The 20,529-nt window shown below is 45.0% G+C and overlaps 1 protein-coding gene across 3 annotated transcripts in view; it reads right to left on the bottom strand.

Annotated features, from left to right (window-relative positions):
- The window catches only part of GRIN2B (glutamate ionotropic receptor NMDA type subunit 2B), a 495,157-nt gene that overhangs the window by 331,866 nt on the left and 142,762 nt on the right, over positions 1–20,529 (bottom strand). Inside the window, exons 1-2 of one of the 3 annotated variants that reach the window (XM_059886575.1) lie at positions 18,058–18,956; positions 15,672–16,100 (exon numbers count right to left, since the gene is read on the bottom strand). In XM_059886575.1, coding sequence (XP_059742558.1) covers positions 15,672–16,100; positions 18,058–18,270 — 642 coding nt within the window. In that variant the 5' untranslated portion in view covers positions 18,271–18,956. Of the gene's footprint in view, positions 1–15,671; positions 16,101–18,057; positions 18,957–20,529 lie in introns of those variants that run through there. The other 2 variants (XM_059886576.1, NM_001192921.3) reach the window with 2 other exon arrangements.

The following is a 20,529-nucleotide window of genomic DNA, read 5'->3' as shown; positions in this document are numbered from 1 at the left end:
TTCTCCACGACCTACAGCCATCCAGGGCAGTAAAGCAAAAATATTCCTCCTTTGTCAACCTCTCATCTGCTTAGATGGAATCTCAGACCTATGTATATCTGATTTCACTTTCTCCAGACACACAGCAAGCTGGAAAAAAAATAATCTTTCCAATTCCCCAAAACGTCAGTGAGGAGTCTGATCTGATCCAAGACTCAAATCCTGGGGTATCTACTTGGAAGTGGGTGGGCTTGAGGGGGGGCAGGTACACTCTGGAGAGTGGAGACCTCAGTCCCTGGAACCCCCAGAACCCCCAGACTGGGAACCAACCCACAGTTCTGTCCACCCTCACGGACCTCTCTTTAAAAAAAAAAAACAAAACTCTTTTGGACCATTTTTTAAAAAGTCTTTATTGAATTTGTTATAATATTGCATCTGTTTTGTTTTGGCTGTTTGGCTGCAAGGCATGTGGGATCTTATCTCCCCAACCAGGGATCAAACCCTCACCCCCTGCACTGGAAGGTGGAGTCTTAACCACTGGACTGCCCGTTCTGCTTCTTGTCTCTCATCTCAATCTCTTCTCTCCTTCAGAGCTGTTACCTTGTTTGGAGCAGTTAGGTCCTAATCAAGACCGACTAGAAGAAGAAAGAACCGACTTTAAAGATCAAGCTCCAATTGGTCACTCTCTGGGCAGCTGGGATAGTCGCCTCACACAGGCTAAGCTAGATGTTTCAGGAAAACCAAGTCCATGATAGTGACCCCGGGCAAGTGCAGCCCCCCGCTGAAATCCCTGAACATTACTCTCATCAGACAAGGGTCCTCGTTGCCACCCTGACACTGCCAGTGCGTGACCGTGGCCAGTCACTTTCCTTTCCGACCCTCAGTTTCTGCATCTGTAAAGAAAGAGAACAATCCTACTGTCTAAATCCCCGGGTTCCTTTGAGAGTTAAACTGGCTAAATGTAAGTAGGCACTATCTCATATAAGGTGTAGCCCTAAATTGTAGGAGGCACTTGGTTTATTCAAAGGGGGAAAGAGAATGAAGCTGACTTCTTCTGAAACTCCAGATCTAGTCCTCCCCAGTCGCTCAATAACCAGGGAAAATCTAGAATCAAAATACATCCAAAAAAGCATGTTAATTACTTCCGGACCAAGACAGAGCCTGCGTTCCAGCTGAAAGTCGGGGGCAAGGGCATTGGAGCCCAGTGTCTGATGGCTGATTGTCTCCGCCCCTGATCCACAGCTCCACCTTATAATTTTCACATCGCTCCCTCCCAACTTTCTTTCCTCTTCTCGCCTCCTTTAGCCTCTTCTCATCCTTCTCCAATCCCTCTTCCTCCTCCTTAAATGTTATGCAGCAGCCACACTAATACACTGCATTGGAGACCACAAAAATAAACTCAACGAAGAGATTTTGACCCATCGCAAAACTTTACAACCTAAAAACATGCCAGGTTCTACTCCTCAGTGGCACCCAAACCTGGCTGTGCCTCAGTCCCTTGGGTGAAGTTTGTGAAAATTGCCATTAATGGGCTTTATTCCAAACCTATTAAATCAGAATCCTTGAGTATGGGATCAGAGATGCTCTACTTTTAAAATAATAATTACAATAAAATTTTAAAGTTTCTCTGTTGCTTCTAAGTTCCAGTCAGTTTAAGAACCATAGACTGTACAACTAAACTGCAAAACTCTATCAAGCTCCTTTCCCCTCTTTTCTTTGATGATTTTTTAGCTCCTTCATTCCCATCACCCTCTCAACTTATGATGCCATGTGGCTTTACTTTCTGAGAATTTACTATATTTGCTTTCATATGAGCAATGAGAACCCAGAAATGGTAAGAGAAAGAAAGGCAAAGCAGTTGGAGGGAACCAGAAGGACTACGCAGACAAGGACCTATGGAGGCAGAGGTGTGAGAATGCACACAGAGGGCAGGTGGGAATAAAAGTGAGGGGGAGGCGGGCAGGTGTCGGCAGGGGTAGGTGGGAGGGGTGGGTGACAGCATCCTGGAGTCTGACTATAGTTGTCTGTTGTCATGGCAACACGACGCTGAAGGCCTGAAGGCTGTTGCTCTCTACAACACCGGACCACATGTTCTCAAGGCAGCAGAATGCATCCAGGACACACGGTGGCCAGCCATGAGGTCTTGGGGTGTGCCAGGAATCCTCAGCCCAAGGCAGGCTATACTGGCTGTGCTATTACACTACCTCCCACCCTCAATGCCCACACCCTTCACCCCCAAATCTTGCCCTGGGTGCTCTGTTCCCTGTGGCACTGTTCTCAGTGCCAGAAGCCCCATTCGGAAAGGCGGGAAATTCTATTGGGCTGCAATGATGTAGGTGCAAATCTAGGAACTGGCCACTGGCCACTGGGAACTCTATGAACTCAAAAGGACAGGAAACTACTTAGGGAGAGGAAAGCCAATCTCAATGTTCCTTCCCAAGTCAGTAAACAAATTTTGTAAAAAACAACAAAACCACATCACTGGTACATATATCAAGAGTAAAATGATGCCCAATTCCAGAGGAATTTGTATTCAATCATATCAGAAATGATAATAGCATTGATTTATTAAAACCAGGAGTGTTCCTAACAGAGTAATGGGTCCTGTAAATGTTATTTTCTTTTGTTCCATAATAGGTCTTTGAAGTTGATGCATATTAACCCCATCACAGAGGTGAGAAGAAACAGATCACAGAAGTCACACAACATGTCAGAGGTCACTCAGCTTCTGAAAGATGAAGCCAGGGCTCAAAATGCACCAGGGTGTGTGTCCCGTCCACCACACTCCACTGCTTCCATCTGAAAAGATGCTAGGCCAAGTTACACTGCTCCCTTCTTACACTTTCTAGAATGGATTAAAAATACCCATCTTTCTGCTAAGACTCAGATTCTCATGTTCTCCTCATACAAATCTTAAGCACCACCTCCTCAGAGACCTTCCCTGACAACCCTAAAACAGCCTACAACATCCCTTTCTGCTATTTTCATGAAAACATTCACCACTGCCTGAAATAACACTGTTCCATTTATGTGTTTGTTTATTGTCACTCAATGTACCATGAGGACAAGACCTCTCTTATGGACTGTATCTTTAAGACCTTGAACAGTTTCTGACACCCAGCTGACACTTAATAAATATTTTTGGAATGAATGAATAAATCAAGGAGAAAGGCTGTTGTTTGCTAAAGCAAGTTTCAAAATCCCTTCCTTCTACCATTGGAAACTTAATTGCACTGATTAAATTTCCTTGATGTTACCTGGCTGATTTGCACATCTCAGGAATTGCATACGTTTATCTTTCAAAACTTTTTGAAAATGTTTGTTTCTTTCTGCATCTCTCTTTGAAAGAAGCTAATAAAGTCAAGATAATCATCAGCACCCATCTGCTTTGCATGATAAAAGCTTTGCTCTGCCACCCCAGAATGCACCCTGACCTGAGACTGTCCTCTTGCCATGACTGATGGAGATTAAGTGGATGTGAGTGCCAAGATATTGACTGCTGGCATCTGGCAGGTGTGAAGAATGGAAGGATGAGAGACAGCAGCCTGGACAGAGATAAGGAAGGTAACTTGCCAGTAACCAGAGATGAATCCTAGCATCCATTTTCATTTGGGTTTAAAATATTTTTAATTGCTACTGACAGCTGCTGCACTGAAATAATGAATCCAGCCACACATGTAAATAAGTGTATATTAAGGACTTAGCCTGAGGTTATATGTTAGGATCTGCAGATATGGAAAGGAAAACGACATAGTCCCTTGTCCTCATGAAGCCTGTAGTTGAGCAAGACAGGCAGCTAATAAAAAAGGATGGTGATTCATTACAATGGTGATGAGGATGATGAAAAGTATGAAGTGGAAGAGAATAAAGGGGAAAGAGGCAAAAATTTTTACTTCAGGGGAGAGAATAAGAAAAATCTGAAAGCAGGACATTGGATGAGGAGGGCAGCCTAGGGGAGATGCTCTGTCCTGAGCACTGAGAAGAGAAAGAGACAGGCAACCAACCGTGGTGGGAAACACACACACATGTGAATGCACACAAAACAGAGAAGCAAAAGCAAACCCAAGGAGAGAGGAGCACAGAAAAGGATGCTCAAAATGAGCCTCGCTGCCCTGAAGTTCCACCAAAGCAGAGCTGCCTAACTGTATCACCCCACCTCTCAGCACTGCCTCAGGTCCCAGGAATCCAGAATACATGAGCCAGTTACCACGGAGCCTGGTGAGTTCTGATCCGGTCGTAGATGCCTTGCATTTATATTCACATCACTATACTCATTCCTGTATTCAATGGAGACTTACTGAAAACCTCTCACAGACCCACTCTTAACGATTCCTGCTATTTACCGGGCCTTTTCTAAGTGCTGTTTAATGGCTTTACCTAATAACCTTAAGAAACAGGGTCTATATTTGCCACCATTTTAGAGATGAGGAATCCAAGATTCAGAGAAGTCAAGTTATTTGCCAAGGGTCACACAGTAAATGGTGGAGCCAGGAAACATCCAGGCAACGAGACTCCAGGGTGCCCCTCTTCACTGAGATGTTGGTGTTACCAGATTCCTAGGGCTGCCCTAAGAGATGCATCACACACTTGGCAGCTTAAAACAATAGAAAAATTGTTTCTCACGGTTCCAGAGGCCAGAGCCTAAAATCAAGTGTCAGTGGGATCATGTTACTTCTTTAAAAAAAAAAAACAAAAAACAAAACTCTTTATTTTGTATTGCTGCTGCTGCTGCTAAGTCACTTCAGTCATGTCTGACTCTGTGCGACCCCATAGACGGCAGCCCACCAGGCTCCCCAATCCCTGGGATTCTCCAGGCAAGAACACTGGAGTGGGTTGCCATTTCCTTCTCCAATGCAGGAAAGTGAAAAGTGAAAGGGAAGTTGCTCAGTCATGCCCGACTCTTAGCGACCCCATGTACTGCAACCTACCAGGCTCCTCCGTCCATGGGATTTTCCAGGCAAGAGTACTGGAGTGGGGCGCCATTGCCTTCTCCGGATTTTGTATTGAGGTGTAGCCAATTAACAATGTTGTGATAGCTTCAGGTGCACAGCGAAGGGACTCAGCCATACATATACATGGATCCACTGTCACGCAAACGCCCCTCCCATCCAGGCTAAGTAGAGTTCCCAGAGCTCTACACCAGGTCTTTGTTGATTATCCATTTTAATACAGCATTGGCTCCAAGGGAGAATCTTCCCTGGCCTCTTCCAGCTTCTGGTGGTTTGCTTGGTTTGTGGCTAAATAACTCCAGACTCCATACCATGCCTTCTCATCTTCCATCTCCTAGAAGGACATGTGTCACTGGACTTAGGGCCTGTCTGGCTAATCCAAGATGATCTCATCATAAGAACCTAATTTACATCCTTAAAGATCCTTTATTCAAATAAGGTCACATTCACAGGGTCCAGGAGTTAGCACACAGATCTATATCTTTGGGGCCACCACTCAACCCACTGGCATGTGTATAGACAGTCCATTTTTATAACTGCTAATCATGTAATAACAGTTGGCTGTTGTTATTCAGTCGCTAAGTCATATCTGACAGAGAACCAGTGATGTTATCTAACCATCTCATCCTCTGTCATCCCCTTCTCCTTCTGCCCTAAATCTTTCCCAACATCAGAACTTTTCCAATAATTTGGCTCTTTGCATCACGTGGCCAAAGTATTAGAGCTTCAGCTTCAGCATCAGTCCTTCCAACAAATATTCAAAGCTGATTTCCTTTAGGATTGACTGGTTGAATCTCTTTGCTGTCCAAGGGACTCTCAAGAGTCTCCTTCAGTACCACAATTTGAAAACATCAATTCTTTGGGAACTCAGCCTTCTGCATGGTCCAACTCTCACATCTGTACATGACTGCTGGAAAAACCATAGCTTTGATTCTACAGATCTTTGTCAGCAAAGCAGTATCTCTGCTTTTAATACGCTGTCTAGGTTTCTCATAGCTTTTCTTCTAAGTCGGCTACTGCTATGCACCAGACACTATGGCATGTGCTGGGAACACAAAAGTTAGTAAAGCCTGGCCTGCACTACAGTGGGCCCACTATACAGGAAACGAGACAGATAAGGAAACAAATGGGTTATCATAAAAGCCCTTAAATAGGGCACAGGTGAAACACAAAAAATAAAAAGAAGAAATAAGAAATTCTGTGAAGATCAGAGTCAGAAAAGGGCGCACAGATGTGCCATGATTTCTCTTGGAAAGTGAGTAGGTTCTTCAGGGTGGACGAGGAGGGGGAGAGGAGGCAGCAAGCCAGAGCTGTAAACCATCAAGGACCAGTCCAAGGAGTGGTAACTAACTCAGTGTGTATTCATGACACGGGAGGGCCAGGAGGTGAAGAGGAAATCCTGGAGGAGTGGCCTGGGACCACATCCCAGAAGGTGTCCTAGTCTCAGCTGTGCGAAGCCAGGGGAAAGTTTTAAATGAAAGTGCGTCATAGTCGGATCTGAGTTCGTAAGGAATCACACAGGTAATCTGCCATGTGGTGAGAGGCATAGAGGGCAGGAGTGCTCAGATGGCAGGGGACCCACAACAAGGCTTTATTTATTTATTTTAACTTTTTATTTTATGTTGGAGGAGAGTCAATCAGCAATGTTGTGACAGTTTCAGGTGGACAGCAGAGGGACTCGGCCATACATTTACACGTATCCATTCTCCTCTCAAATGCTGAGTGTCTTGGCACTAGCAGTGAAGAATCTGCCTATCAATGCAGGAGATGCAAGAGACTCGGGTTCAATCCCTGAGTTGGGAATATCCCCTGGAGGAGGAAATGGCAACCCACTCTAGTGTTCTGGCCTGGAAAATTCCATAGATAGAGGAACCAGGTGGGCTACAGTCCACAGGGCCACAGAGAGTCGGACACAGCTAAGCGCACACACCTTCTCCCCCCAAACTCCCCTCCCATCCAGGGTGCCACAGATTGAGCAGAGTTCCTTGTGCTATACAGTAGGACCTTACTGGGTATCCGTTTTAAAAAGCAGCATATACATGTCGATCCCAAACTCCCTAACTATCCCTTCCCCTCATCCTTCCCTCCCTAGTAACCGAAAGTAAGGCTTCCTTACCATTTGCCGGCAGAACTGTCCTAAGGGGAGGGGAGGGGCCGGTCGATTCCCAGATTGGTCAGTTGCTCCCTGCTGCTTTATACAGAAGCCTCTCTTTCCCCTTGTTTATGTTCTTATCTAAGAAGTTTTTTTAGCTCTTTCCCATTTCCCCCTCCTCTGGCCGTCCCTCAGATGGGGGTTCTATTCTGGATACACTTCCCTCTTAGTCCCCTTGTTGGTTCTGAGCCTCTCCTCCACCCTCCTACTTTCAAGGATCCTCTCCTTGCTAACAAGGCGCATCTCTTAATTTCCAGCCCAAATCACTCTCTTTAACCTCCAGTCCCAAATCCAGCTGCTTCCCAGACACTTCCCCTTCTGTGACCTAACCATGTTTCAATCCTACTCAGCCTCATTCCTGCTGTCACCAAATCTGTGACAAATCTAACGGCTCTTGTCATCACGTTTGTAACAGCACTAAAAGGGTCAACGGTGTTCAGTGCCACAGAAGGTCACCAATGACTTGAAAAGCCCATTTGGATTGGGCATTTTGGATAAAGGGAAAGATGAGGACATGAAAACGGCAATTTCAAATGATCATTTAAGGAATTTAACTATGAAAAGAAACAGCAAGGGAGGAAAAACTGGGGTCAAGGAAAGCTTTCAGGTTTGTTTATTTATTGATATGAGAGTGATCTGAACAGGTTCAATGAGGGCAAAATTGACATTTTGGGCAAGACTATTCTTGACTGGTGGGTACTATCCCATGTACTGCAGGACACAACACGCCTGGCCTCTGGGTTCTAAGCACTGGTACTGGGCACGTGCACACCACTAAGCTAGAGGGCAGATTCCAGCAAGGAGGAGGAAGTGGATAATTAAAGGGAAAAGGGACATAATTGACAAGCCAAGGCCCAAGTTCTGGAGGACACATGCACAAAAGAAGTTTAGTATGAAGCAGGAGAAATGACAGATGAGAGATGCTGAGCTTTAGAGTTACACAGATACTGGTTGTATTCCCAGGTGATCGCTTAACTTCCTTTGAGAGATACTGCTGATGAACCTCAAAGCTGGTCCCAACACTTGTCCCCTTGCCACTCTATCAGGGAGCCTGCAACCCCCACGGGGTGGCCATGTGATAAAATATGGGGTTGTGAGATCCAGGATATGGGAAAGACTTTTCCTGATTTAATAGCCACCTCTGCCTGTCCCTGCTTTTGGGTATGAAGTGGGATACCTAGCGCTAGAGCAGCCTCCTCATTTCCATGATCAAAATGTCAAGAGAACCCCAGAGATGAGCCCTGACTTCCTCAGTGTGTAGACTGGGAGTTTTAAAGTCAACCGAAAAAGTTAAAACTTCAGTCCCACAATTTTCTAGCTATGTGACTTTGGCCACAATACATAAACTCTCTCTGATTTCTTTTCCCTGTCAAATGAAATAATACTATGTATTTCATAGGATTGCTTAAGAATTAACATACTCATTAATATCATGACTGGCACAAAGTTGGCATCTGATGATATCAGCTTTGTTACTGTCTTGTCCTTCCCACCTCTATGTCTTAATTCTGCTCATCCCCCAAGAGTGTCCTAACCCCACCATTTGCTCTTGAAGAAAGAGCAAGAAATACCAAATGCTGTCCCAAGAAATATCATATCACAAACAACTAAGAAGCAAGGTAAAACCTCAAAGTCACTGAAACATAGGGAAGAAGCATAAAGTGGGCTATGAACAGCGTGGCCATCTTGGTACAAGATTCTGCTGGAGATGGAAACCTACAAGAGCAGATGGAGGCAGTTAAGACTATTTACAGCAGGGGTCTCCAACCTTCTGGGTTCTAACGCCTAATGACCTAAGGTGCAGCTGCTGTAATAGTAATAGAAATAAAGTGCACAGTGAAGTAATGCACTTGAATCCTCCTTAAACCATCCCCCCAGCCCTGATTCCATGGAAAATTGTCCCCGGTGCCAAAAAGGTTGGGGACTGCTGATTTACAGGGTTACACACCACCGCTGGCTCAACTCCCTCCAAACCTATTTCCATTAGGTAAGGGGATGAGGAAGGAGTACAGAGAGAGTGAGAGGAGGAGATGGGGACAAAGGAGAATAAGGGCTATCTTCCTCACTAAGTTGGATTCCAGAGCATGGCTCTCTACACAGAAAATTAGAATGCTAGTCAAAGTATGAATTCTCAGCCAAGAAATTTAGAAACAAAGGAATCATAGCAACAGATGCCAGAGTAAGAATATTTTCACCTGTCCTTCAGGGAGGAACAAGGTAAGGAGCATGACACACGTCTCAGTTACTGCTCTATATCTGATCAATGCATCTATTTTCAGACCCTGATCCTTTACTCAGAGACATACCTGCTCTCTTCCATTCTTGCAGCATTAGAGCTTGGATCTTCTATTCTTTGGCCTGATCCTACTGCAAGTCTCACTTTCTGGGTTCCTTCCTACAACCTTCCCAAGCTCTTTCATTGGTCCTAATGGGTGTTTCTTGGAAGGAATGATGCCAGAGCTGAAACTCCAGTACTTTGGCCACCTCATGCAAAGAGTTGACTCATTGGAAAAGACTCTGATGCTGGGAGGGATTGGGGGCAGGAGGAAAAGGGGACGACAGAGGATGAGATGGCTGGATGGCATCACCGACTTGATGGGCGTGAGTTTGAGTGAACTCCGGGAGATGGTGATGGACAGGGAGTCCTGGTGTGCTGCGATTCATGGGGTCGCAAAGAGTCGGACGAGATTGAGCGACTGAACTGAACTGAACTGAAAGTATCTGTTTGCCCAGCACTTTTCCAACTATTTTATTTCATTTTATCTTCAAAATGTTGTAAAGTGCACAGGGCAGAAAACAAAATTTAAATCTTATAAAACAGAAGTATCATGGAGTATCCATGAGTATCATAAAGCTAAAGCAATTTGTTTGTCTCAATTCCCAAAGCTCGTAAGAGTGGAGACTGAAACAACTCATGACTTACAATTCTTAGTGCGGAGCTTTGTTGGGCAGAATTGTATAAATAGAAAGCACAAGCTTCAAAATAGGTACTTCTGGGATCTGAATCCCAGTTGCTCATCAGCTGTGATATCTTGGACTAGTTACTTAACCTATCTGAGCTAAAATCTGAAAACCCAAGAAAGAGTTCAGCATCAGCAGAGAAACCTCCAGGAAAGAAATGAAAGTTTATGTCTAGCTTCAGTTCATTATTTGGATTCAGATGGGCATCCTAAATCCAGCATCTCAGGGAGAATAAAAGCAATTATAACAAAGGCAAAATAAAATAGACACTTTATACTCAGGTGGGGAACTGCCAAAAATCACCTCATACATTTTTAAATGGATTCTGCTACTATTCTAAACAGTCTCTTGCAACAAGCGCCTAGCAGTTCTTTCCTTGTTAGAGTTTTCCCTTAAATGAATGTGCCCCTTTTGAGCTGGCCCTGGAGGGGCTACATCACGGATGAGTCTCAGCCTCCCTGGTGGGGTGAGACTGATGTTCCCACCACACCTCAGAGCCCATTCCCAGGTTTCCAACTGAGCTGCCTCCTTGGTTGGTCTGCAGTTCAGCAATGTCTCTATAATTGGCTATGATTCTAATCAATTCTCCTGTATCATGAAGCCGTCTCCCTTTCTTCTGCTCCTGCCCTTCAGCTTAGCCTACTGAATGCCTTGCTGGACACTTAGTGAAGCACCTGCTTTGTATGACCTCATTTAATTTTCAACAACCCTGTAATAGAATACATTATAATCCCCATGATACAGACAAGAAAACCAAGGCTTAGAGTAAGTGGTTGGTAAGTTGGCCAGATCCTCACACCTAGCAAGTGCTTGTTAAAAGTGCTCTGACTGAATTCTGAGCTTAAAAGACCTCTGCTCCACCAGCTCCCATGCTTCTTTCTGCCACAGTACAAGAACATTTCCTCAAAGGGAAAGTACAGCACTAATTAATATTTGTGATTAATTAGCACATGCAAAAAAGTAAGCTGACCAGATGCTGAACTCACGTCTCCCTACTTGTGCCAAAAAGTCTTTATAACTCCATGTGCTACCTTCCTTCCATCACAGACTCCCTGCATTGGGAATTTCACCCCTGTAAAGCAATCTTCCACAAAGACACGTAATAAGTGAGCTTTATTTCAAACAAACAAAAAACCGAGTCAAAACAGTGGCAATTTCCTATCTCTTAGAAGAAGAAAGCAAAAGAGAAGGCTTAGTCACCATCCTTCAGGTAGCAACTGCACCTTCAACACTACGCCTTACATGCAGTAAAGCTGTATTTCTTAGATTTTTCTGCATTCGTTCCACTTTCAAATGCGTTGGCCTATTGCCCCCATAGTTGATTCAGTGTTGTCAAACTCCATGTCCCCATTCTATGTCGGTAAAATATGGTCATGGTACCAAAAATACACTTCTATCAAAAAAAAAAAAAAAGCTGGCCTCAGAATTTGAAGTTATTTTATTTTTGAAACTTGTCCCCAAAGCTTATTTCTTGGAGATGTGGGGGCCTCTTTTCATTTGCCTTCCACTCAACCTCTTCAGCCTGTGAATGTCCCTCTTCCACAGCTGCCCACAATCTGTGCGTTGCTGCCTTTGGGGTCCCGGTGGTCCTTGGGCCCCTCCCTATGCCTGCTGCTGCAGTTGCCCCCTGCCCATCGGGGCTTCTCACCCCCAGGACTGAACCTTCAACCCTCCCACTTCTGTGGCACCAGGCTTTTCTGCTTGCTCCTTTCTCCTTTTTCTTCTTTCTACCTGCCTTTCAGAAACTTCTTTTCAGGTCCAAAGTCAGTCAGATATTACGTAGGCTATTTTGAGGGAAGTGCCTAAAAATCTGGAGAAGGAAATGGCAACCCACTCCAGTACTCTTGCCTAGAGAATTCTGTGGATAGAGGAGCCTGGTGGGCTGCTGTCCATGGGGTCGCACAGAGTCAGACATGACTGAAGTGACTTAGCATGCATGCATGCATGCATTGGAGAAGGAAATGGCAATCCACTCCAGTATTCTTGCCTGGAGAATCCCAGGGATAGAGGAGCCTGGTAGGCTGCTGTCTATGGGGTCGCACAAAGTCAGACATGACTAAAGCGACTTAGCAGCAGCAGCAGCAGCAGCCTAAAAAGCATTACCTACCTCCTTTTTTGATGGAGAGAGAAAAAGATAAGATGGGATCTGGAGGTGTGGCTGTGGTGTGGGGGGAGGGTATGGGGGTTGAGATCAGAGGGGAATTCTCATTACAATGACCCAGAAGAGGCCTCCTCACTGGCTTCCATTGTGCGTTTTTACCCCTGGAGCTGGTAGCCAATGGGCCCCCTACAGAATTATGCTACTCAATGGCACCCCACTCCAGTACTCTTGCCTGGAGAATCCCATGGACGGAGGAGCCTGGTGGACTGCCATCTATGAGGTCGCACAGAGTTGGACACGACTGATTCGACTTCACTTTCACTTTTCACTTTCATGCATTGGAGAAGGAAATGGTAACCCACTCCAGTGTTCTTGCCTGGAGAATCCCAGGGACGGGGGAGCCTGGTGGGCTGACATCTATGGGGTGGCACAGAGTTGGACACGACTGACATGACTTAGTAGTAGCAGCAGCAAGCTTCCACTATTTCATATCATTAATCCTCTCCTCTAGTCAGACTCCAATATTGCCACAATGAATCAAGCAATGGATCCCCTGTCGTCAGATCCCACCACTAGGTAACAGAGGAAGAAGTAAAGAATATCATGGTATGTGAGACCTTAGCCAGACTCTCCATTCTCTTGAGAGGTCATCAAGCACATGGCCTGTGGAGCCAGCCACCAATGTCACTTGTCACTTACTAGCAGCATCATTTGGGAGGTTATTCAACCTTTCTGAGCCTGTTTTCTCATCTGCTAAATGGAAATGAATAAATACCACTTAGCTCACTGGGCTGTTGAGAGTGTTAAATAAGATAATGCAGGCAAAGCAACATGTGCCCAGCACATGGTAGACACTCAAAGCACCTTGGATACGTCAGTGAACAAGAGAGGCCTGTCTCTCCACACCACCTGCACCGTTCCTCAAATTACTACACTGTTATTATTATGCATTTGTAAGAGGCGTTACAAATAACTGCAAAAAAGAGACACAATCAACCAGTTTAGCCAACAACCTTTTATACTGGGGAGGGGTGAACCTGAAACAACATAGGTTGCATAAAAGCCCACAGGTGCTAAATCAATCAATCATTTCCACCTGTCTTGCTCTCGCAGTAACTTTGCACTTATTTATCACTCAAAAATTTGTCTCATCCATCTTGGCATTCTTTCCATGCATATTTTGCCCTCAAAATACCACTGCTAAAATATAATCCACTAAGGACAAAAAAGATCTTCCTGAAGTAAAAAACTCAGTGTTTTGCTACGTATGCTTATGTATGACTAAGTCACTTCAGTTGTATCCAACTCTTTGCAACCCTAAGGACCATAGCTCACCAGGCTCCTCTGTCCATGGGATTCTCCAGGCAAGAATACTAGAGTGGATTGCCATGCCCTCATCCAGGGCATCTTCCCAACCCAGGGACTAAACCCACGTCTCTTACGTCTCCTGCATCAGCAGGCAGATTCTTTACCACTAGTGCCATCTGGGAAGCCCTAGTTCTTGCTATAGTATAGTATAGTGTTAGTCACTCAGTTGTGTCCAGCTCTCTGAGCCCACCAGGCTCCACTGTCCATGGGATTCTTCGGGCAAGAGTACTGGCGTGGGTTGCCATTTCCTTCTCCAGGAGATCCTTCCAATCCAGGAATTGAACCCAGGTCTCCTGCATGGTTTCTTTACTAGATGAGCTACCAGGGAAGTTTTTGCTGTGTTAAAGTCACTCAGTCGTGTTCGCCTCTTTGCAACCCCATGGACTATACAGTCCATAGCATTCTCCAGGCCAGAATGCTGGACTGGGTAGCCCTTCCCTTCTTCAGGGGATCTTTCCAACCCAGGGACTGAACCCAGGTCCCCAGCATCGCAGCCAGATTCTTTACCAGTTGAGCCCCAAAGGAAGCCCAAGAATGAGTGGGTAGCCTATCCCTTCTCCAGCAGATCTTCCCAACCCAGGAATCCAACTGGGGTCTCCTGCATTGCAGGCAGATTCTTTACCAACTCAGCTATCAGGGAAGCAACTTTTTGCTATAGTCAGTCTGTAATTTCCATTCTGTTCAAGTTTATCCCACTTCCCTTAACATGTGCTCTTTGTTGCAGCATTTTTCTAGCATCCTTACCTGTGCCTTTATCCATGCAAATGGGACAATATCTTTCTCATATGGTACTGAAGTTCCTCCATTTAGTACTTTCCACTTGACCTTTCCTAGACTGAATAAAGGAAGCTCCTAAACGGACATGAGTCGTCTCCGCCTGCTGCCAACAGATGGCGATAGGGATCATGCAAGGTTATTTCACTCTGTTAAGCCCTGCACCCTGATGGTTCTCTGCTTGCCAAGTTGCAGGCTTATAGTGTCTGTGCTAGGTTTTGAGGTGTTTGCAAACATCATTAACCCCACAACATGTCTTTTAAGTACAAAACTGAAGGCAGTTTTGAAAATGGCGTTAAGAAGTATAAGATGACAATGCAAAACACTTTAAGAAACCCAAAGTGATACAAAACAAATACTGCCTCTGTGAAACGGATCATTCTAAGATGATATGATATGATATGAATGACTAAGATATGAATGATATGATATGAATGACTGCAAAGACAATATGTATGTGAAAATAACTGTACTTAAGCAATAAGCAGTGATCATTGTATAAAGCAAGGAAAAATAACTAATCAAAAAATGTAAAAACAAAACATAACTACAGACAAAACACTTTTCTGCAGTTAGAGGGTAAGCATCAGTGTCATAGGATAATTACTTTGTCATGTGACAATTAATCTAATATTAATGCAGCAGAGACTATGATTTATTTGTGGCCTTACAGCAGTGGTTCTCAGCCTTAACTACACACTAGAATGATCTGGGGAGCTTTTAAAAATCCTGAAGCCCAGACTGTGCCCCAGAACCTCTACGGGTAGGACTCAGGCACTGGTTGTGCAGAAAGCTCTTAGGAAATTCCAATGTGCGGTCAAGGTTAAGAACCACCACCTTTCAAAGCTCAGCCTGGGGGAAAACACAGCTGTGACTGGTTCTATGGATTAAAATCCATTCATATGTGCAGATCGATGCATGTTGAGCCTTGACACCTTAGCAAGAAGTACTTCTCGAGGACATTTGTATCTCCAAGGAGATAAACTACCTGCCTCAAGGGATTTTGCTTTTTAGATTCCAGAAACTGGTATGGGGAGAGAAAGGATATTATCAAGGAAGAATAGAGTTTGGAAGGAGCTATTCATTCATGTATTTGAAAAAAAATTTATCACCGAGCTACCAGCTTCAACATCTCTTAGCCATTTCAGTAAATTCATTTACAAACAAATGGACACACAACCCGTTCAAAACAGAAGGAGCTTCTAGATACAAGCACCTTGCCCTCACTTTAATCTCCAAACAGTTAGACTAGTTCCTGGACTATCCCCTCACCCAGTGTATTCTGGGTACCCTCCATCTTTCATAACCAGGTTTGGCATGTAAACAAATGGATCATTTAGTTCTCATACACAGCCCTCAGGCTCTTCTCACCGCAACCCCCTTTTACCTTGTCCGCCATTATCATCGAGGAGCCCCCGTGGATGCCCAGGATGGGCGTGAGAGTCTGGGCTGAAATGAAGTCGAGGATCTGGGCAATGGCTTCCTGGTCTGTGTCATCAGCAAACACCACCCCCTGGATCTTCCGGTCGGACATGAGATCACAGATGCGGGTTATGATGCTCTTCGGGTCCGTCTCGTTCATGGCCACCAGCTCCACGCGGGGCACCACGGAGAGATGGTGGAAATCATCTTTCTCGTGGGCGTCCTTGATGGCCACCTCGTCTGAAGTGCCCACGAGGATGACAGCAATGCCGATGCTGGGCGGGCTCTTCTGAGAACGAGCTCTGCTGCCGGACACGGCCAGGACAGCCAGCACCAACCAGAACTTGGGGGAACAGCACTCCGCTCTGGGCTTCATCTTCAACTTGTCGACTCCCTGGAAACACACACACACACAGAGGTTAAATTACAACCTACACTGTCTGGGGAGAGGCTGGATACTCCAAGTCAAGGAACTTATCTCCTTTTCCTGATCCTCAAACCCAACTTTTATCTTCTAGTTTGGTTTCTTATCTCTTGTGTTTGAGCAGTAGAGTAAGAGGGGAAAAAAAAAAAAAAAACTTTCCCAAAGCATCAGAAATCCTTGAGCAAGACAGTCAGAGATGTTATTGCTCTAGCCATCATCAGCAGACAGGCAAGGACAAGCCACGGGAAGAGGATGCAAGTGGTCCAGGCAGTCACACCAAGTACACCAACACAGGATTCTCCAAAAAGGGGTCTGACTGTTGCTATGAGATCCCTGGTACCCCAGTCACAATCCACCCTATAATGGCTCTTGAGGCCAAAGGATGGCAAAGGCCAGGCAAAATGAGCAGCAAAATGGGCTCAGCAGAGGCTACCAACAAAACATGACCTGGAGCAGCCTGATATAGGAAGCTACAAACACTGAAGCCCCCATTCTTGCTACCTGTACTTCATGTTCACCTCAAAGAGGAAAAGAGCCTGCAGATTCTTCAGTAACCCATCTGCCTCTTATTACTAAATCAAAAGCAACCCATACATAGGCAGTACTTTTAAAAATACCTCCTTTGATCCTTACAATAACCCAGCAGGGGGAAAATAAGAAAAACATTATTATCACCATTTTATGGATGGTGAAGCAAAGCCTAAGAAATCCGAGACCGTGAGCCAATAAAGTGAAATGAACATGCACCCAGATCTTCCAGCTTTCAGGCCAGTTTACATCACACTGCCTCTTACATCATCAGTTATTATGAAGATAGTTTTATTCCCATTTGATTATGCATCGAAGTATGGTGAATTTGACGAATGCTATTAAATTACTGATAGAGTCTCCTTCCTGAAATGACTGACTTCATGTCTGCATACTATTCATCACTTTCTACCTTTTACAACGATCTCCTGCCTATCAGCCCTGGGTGTTCTTTGGAAGGAATGATGCTAAAGCTGAAACTCCAGTACTTTGGCCACCTCATGCAAAGAGTTGACTCATTGGAAAAGACTCTGATTCTGGGAGGGATTGGGGGCAAGAGGAGAAGGGGACGACGGAGGATGAGATGGCTGGATGGCATCACCGCCTCGACGGATGTGAGTTTGAACTCTGGGAGATGGTGATGGACAGGGAGGCCTGGCGTGCTGTGATTCATGGGGTCGCAAAGAGTCGGACACGACTGAGCGACTAAACTGAACTACTGCCCCTAAATATTAGGAGGCAGAGGCCCCTAAATACCAGACGGAGGGTGCAGCTCTCCACAGAGACGTATAATCATTTGTTATGCGTCTGGGATGTACTAGGAACCGTATTAAGCATGTCTTCCTGTGCAATCTCTTTGGTCTTCCTAGACACCCGATAAACTAGTCATTTTATCCTTGCTTCTCAAAGAGAGAAACTTAAGCTCAAAACACTTATGCAATGTTGCCAAGGTCAATGATATTACAACAGCATGCCAATACATACACATAGCATCTTTATACTCCAAGGAAATAATCTACAAACTGCACCCGAAACCAAAACTAGGGTTTTTATTCTTCTCCAAAGAGAGAGAGTGTGTAACCAAGGATGAAAACGCTGCTTCATATCTCCTGCTTGTTTGGCGGCGGGGGCAGGGGGGGGGCGTGGCAGGGTGGGAGGAGAAGTAAGATATTAAGAATCTAAAAGCTTTGCGAGTCTAGCAAACAAAAAGAAAACAATAATGATGAGGGTGTTGAGCAAAGAAAGATAAGGCAGTATTCAGGGAGCAGACTGACTGCAAAGAGCATTAATGATTTGAGGCTAAGATGCTGGGGACATTTTGTGGCTGAAGAAGCACAAAATCCAATCCAGGTCTTGGCAGAAAACATTCTGGAACCCTTGCTGTTGTGGTCATCCTTACACACTGCCAAGAAAGAGCCTTGTGTCGATGGCGTTGTCTTTCTTGCGCACACAAGTAAGAGGAGTGGCTCAGTGGTACACATCTGAGCAAAGTTTGCTCTTGACGGCTTTGTTGGCTATGTCTCTGTGGAAACGGAATGATGACGAGGCCCTGGCAACCTGTGTGCTGAACTGTCCCCAGCAGGGCAGGGCAGCTGAGGTCTGAATTCTCCATCCCTGAGCTCCCAGCCAAGCAGCACTATATAGAGTCCAGCAGCACTGAATTCTCAAAAGAAGACAGATGGGTTTAGCATCTCAAAGAGCTATTGGCATCACATCTATTAAATTTCAAGGACTGACTCTCAAGGAGAACCAAAAGATTTAGAAGTTGGCAAAAGTAGCAACTAACTTCATTAAAGTAGGGCTCTAATCCTACCATCATCAGTCACTACATCAGATTCTTTCACACTGAAAAGTGGTCCATTCTGTCATGACAGTTTATTAACTTTAATGCACTTCCCTCTCCCATTCTGATGTTTTATTTGCTCTCTTTAAGACACCTCTTACATTCCTCTATTTCTTCTCACACAATATATTACACTTTGTTATGCGATGGCGACTGTGACACTCGAAGAATAGACTCTGGTTTTACTGAGCATCTCTTTTATACTCGGGATCGAGCAAAGCACTTTACAAAGCAATACATTATGGAAGATATGAGTAACAGGGACTGCAAGACAAAGAAGACCTGTGAATACAAACTCAATTTCACACATCAGAAGGGGGTTGGTGGAGAGGAAGCTTGTCGTCCAAGATAAGCAAATTGGTTTCTCTCCCTTCCACCCACAGACCACGGTTAGTCTTCAGGAACCTGCTTTATGAAGCGGCACCCCCTCCTCTGTACTGCACTCCTCCTCCCCCAGGAGAACTGAGCATTCTGTCTCCTGGGCTCTTGCCATGGCCTGTGCGTGTCTATCTAAATACCTATTACAGTGTATTAGGGTTATGTGATGATGCATCTGCCTATCTTCACTGCTTGCTCATCTCCTGGTGGGCATGAACTTTTTCAGTTCAGTTATTAAGCACCTCCTCCCTAGCAGACATTGTTCTTGTCATCTGGGAGGCAATGGAGACAGGTTCTAACCTCCACGACCACAGTCTAGAAGATAGAGACACACGAGAAAACCTCACCTCGCCTGTATTTGCAGTTCCTGGGGCCTAGCAGGGCCGTGGATACAAGGAAGGACTGAACCACTGACTTCCTACCATTATGAAATTACCAATATTTGGCCATTTTTACCTGTATTAGTAACCTATTTTACATATTATATATTTACAGTAACATTTTACCTATAATCTACCCTATGCCACACACTATAATTGCCAGGTAATTTCCATGGATTATTAAATCACATATAAACATTATATAATTTTCCCATACATTGGCTCCCCCAATGGTTCAGTAGGTAAAGAATCCATCTGCAATGCAGGAGACACAGGAGATGTGGGTTCGATCCCTGGGTGGGAAAGGTCCCCTGGAGAAGGAAAAGGCAACCAGCTCTAGTATTTTTGCCTGGAGAATTCCATGGACACAGGAGCCCGGTGGGCTACAGTCATGGGGTCACAAAGAATCAGACACAACTGAGCATGTGGCACATGCACAAATCAGGAAACTGCTCTTCTGAAAAAGGGGTTAAGTACACGAACAGGATCACACAGCTAAGAAGGGATGGCATCAAGTTTCAGACCAAAGTTTGTCCCCAAAACCTTTGCTCTTTCTATCCTGCTGCCTCTCAGTACGTGTGTGAATTAATTCACAAATTCACTAACCAAACCAAGCTGTGTTCTTATACCAGTTCCACATTAATTAAGTACCTGAGGATGGGCAAGTCCTCATCACTGTCTTTATTTCTTCACAGGTGAAATTCGGATAATACACCTAACCTAAATACCTGAAAGAGTTTTTTAGTGACGATCAAATGATCATATGCAGCTGGAAGTGCTTTGAAGAATATAAAATGCTCTATAGATGCAAAGGATGTTACCTTTCCGCTTCTGTAGAAGTTGTTCAAGGAACCTGGCTATTTATGAAAGCATCAGGTCAGCATATGGGAAGTGGGGGGTGTGATGGCTGGCAGAACCTGAGAGGAAAGCTAAGAGGAGCCTCACAGTGGGGGGCACGAGGGGCGGCAGGAGGTATGAGTTCCGTGACGTTCTAACTCCCTGAAGACGATGTCACTTATTGGCCTGAGGGTAGCAGCAAACTCCCCAGACAGCTTACCAGTCAAGTGTAGCAGAATTCAAGAGTCATTTGGGCCAGGGACAGTAATGGGGATCAGTGAAGCTCGGCACCCCCTCAAATGACGCTGTCGATTCAGACACAAGGGTTCACAAGCAGAAACAAGAAAGCAGCAGGATTAGAGAATCAGCTGTTCACCTCCTGGTCCTCTGCCTCCCTGTGGCTTGAGATGAGTGGCCCTTAGATTTACAGCAA

This window comes from Bos taurus, chromosome 5 (genome assembly GCF_002263795.3).
Source record: "Bos taurus isolate L1 Dominette 01449 registration number 42190680 breed Hereford chromosome 5, ARS-UCD2.0, whole genome shotgun sequence".
Classification (NCBI taxonomy): domain Eukaryota; kingdom Metazoa; phylum Chordata; class Mammalia; order Artiodactyla; family Bovidae; genus Bos; species Bos taurus.
This window is presented reverse-complemented; position numbering and strand designations above follow the sequence as displayed.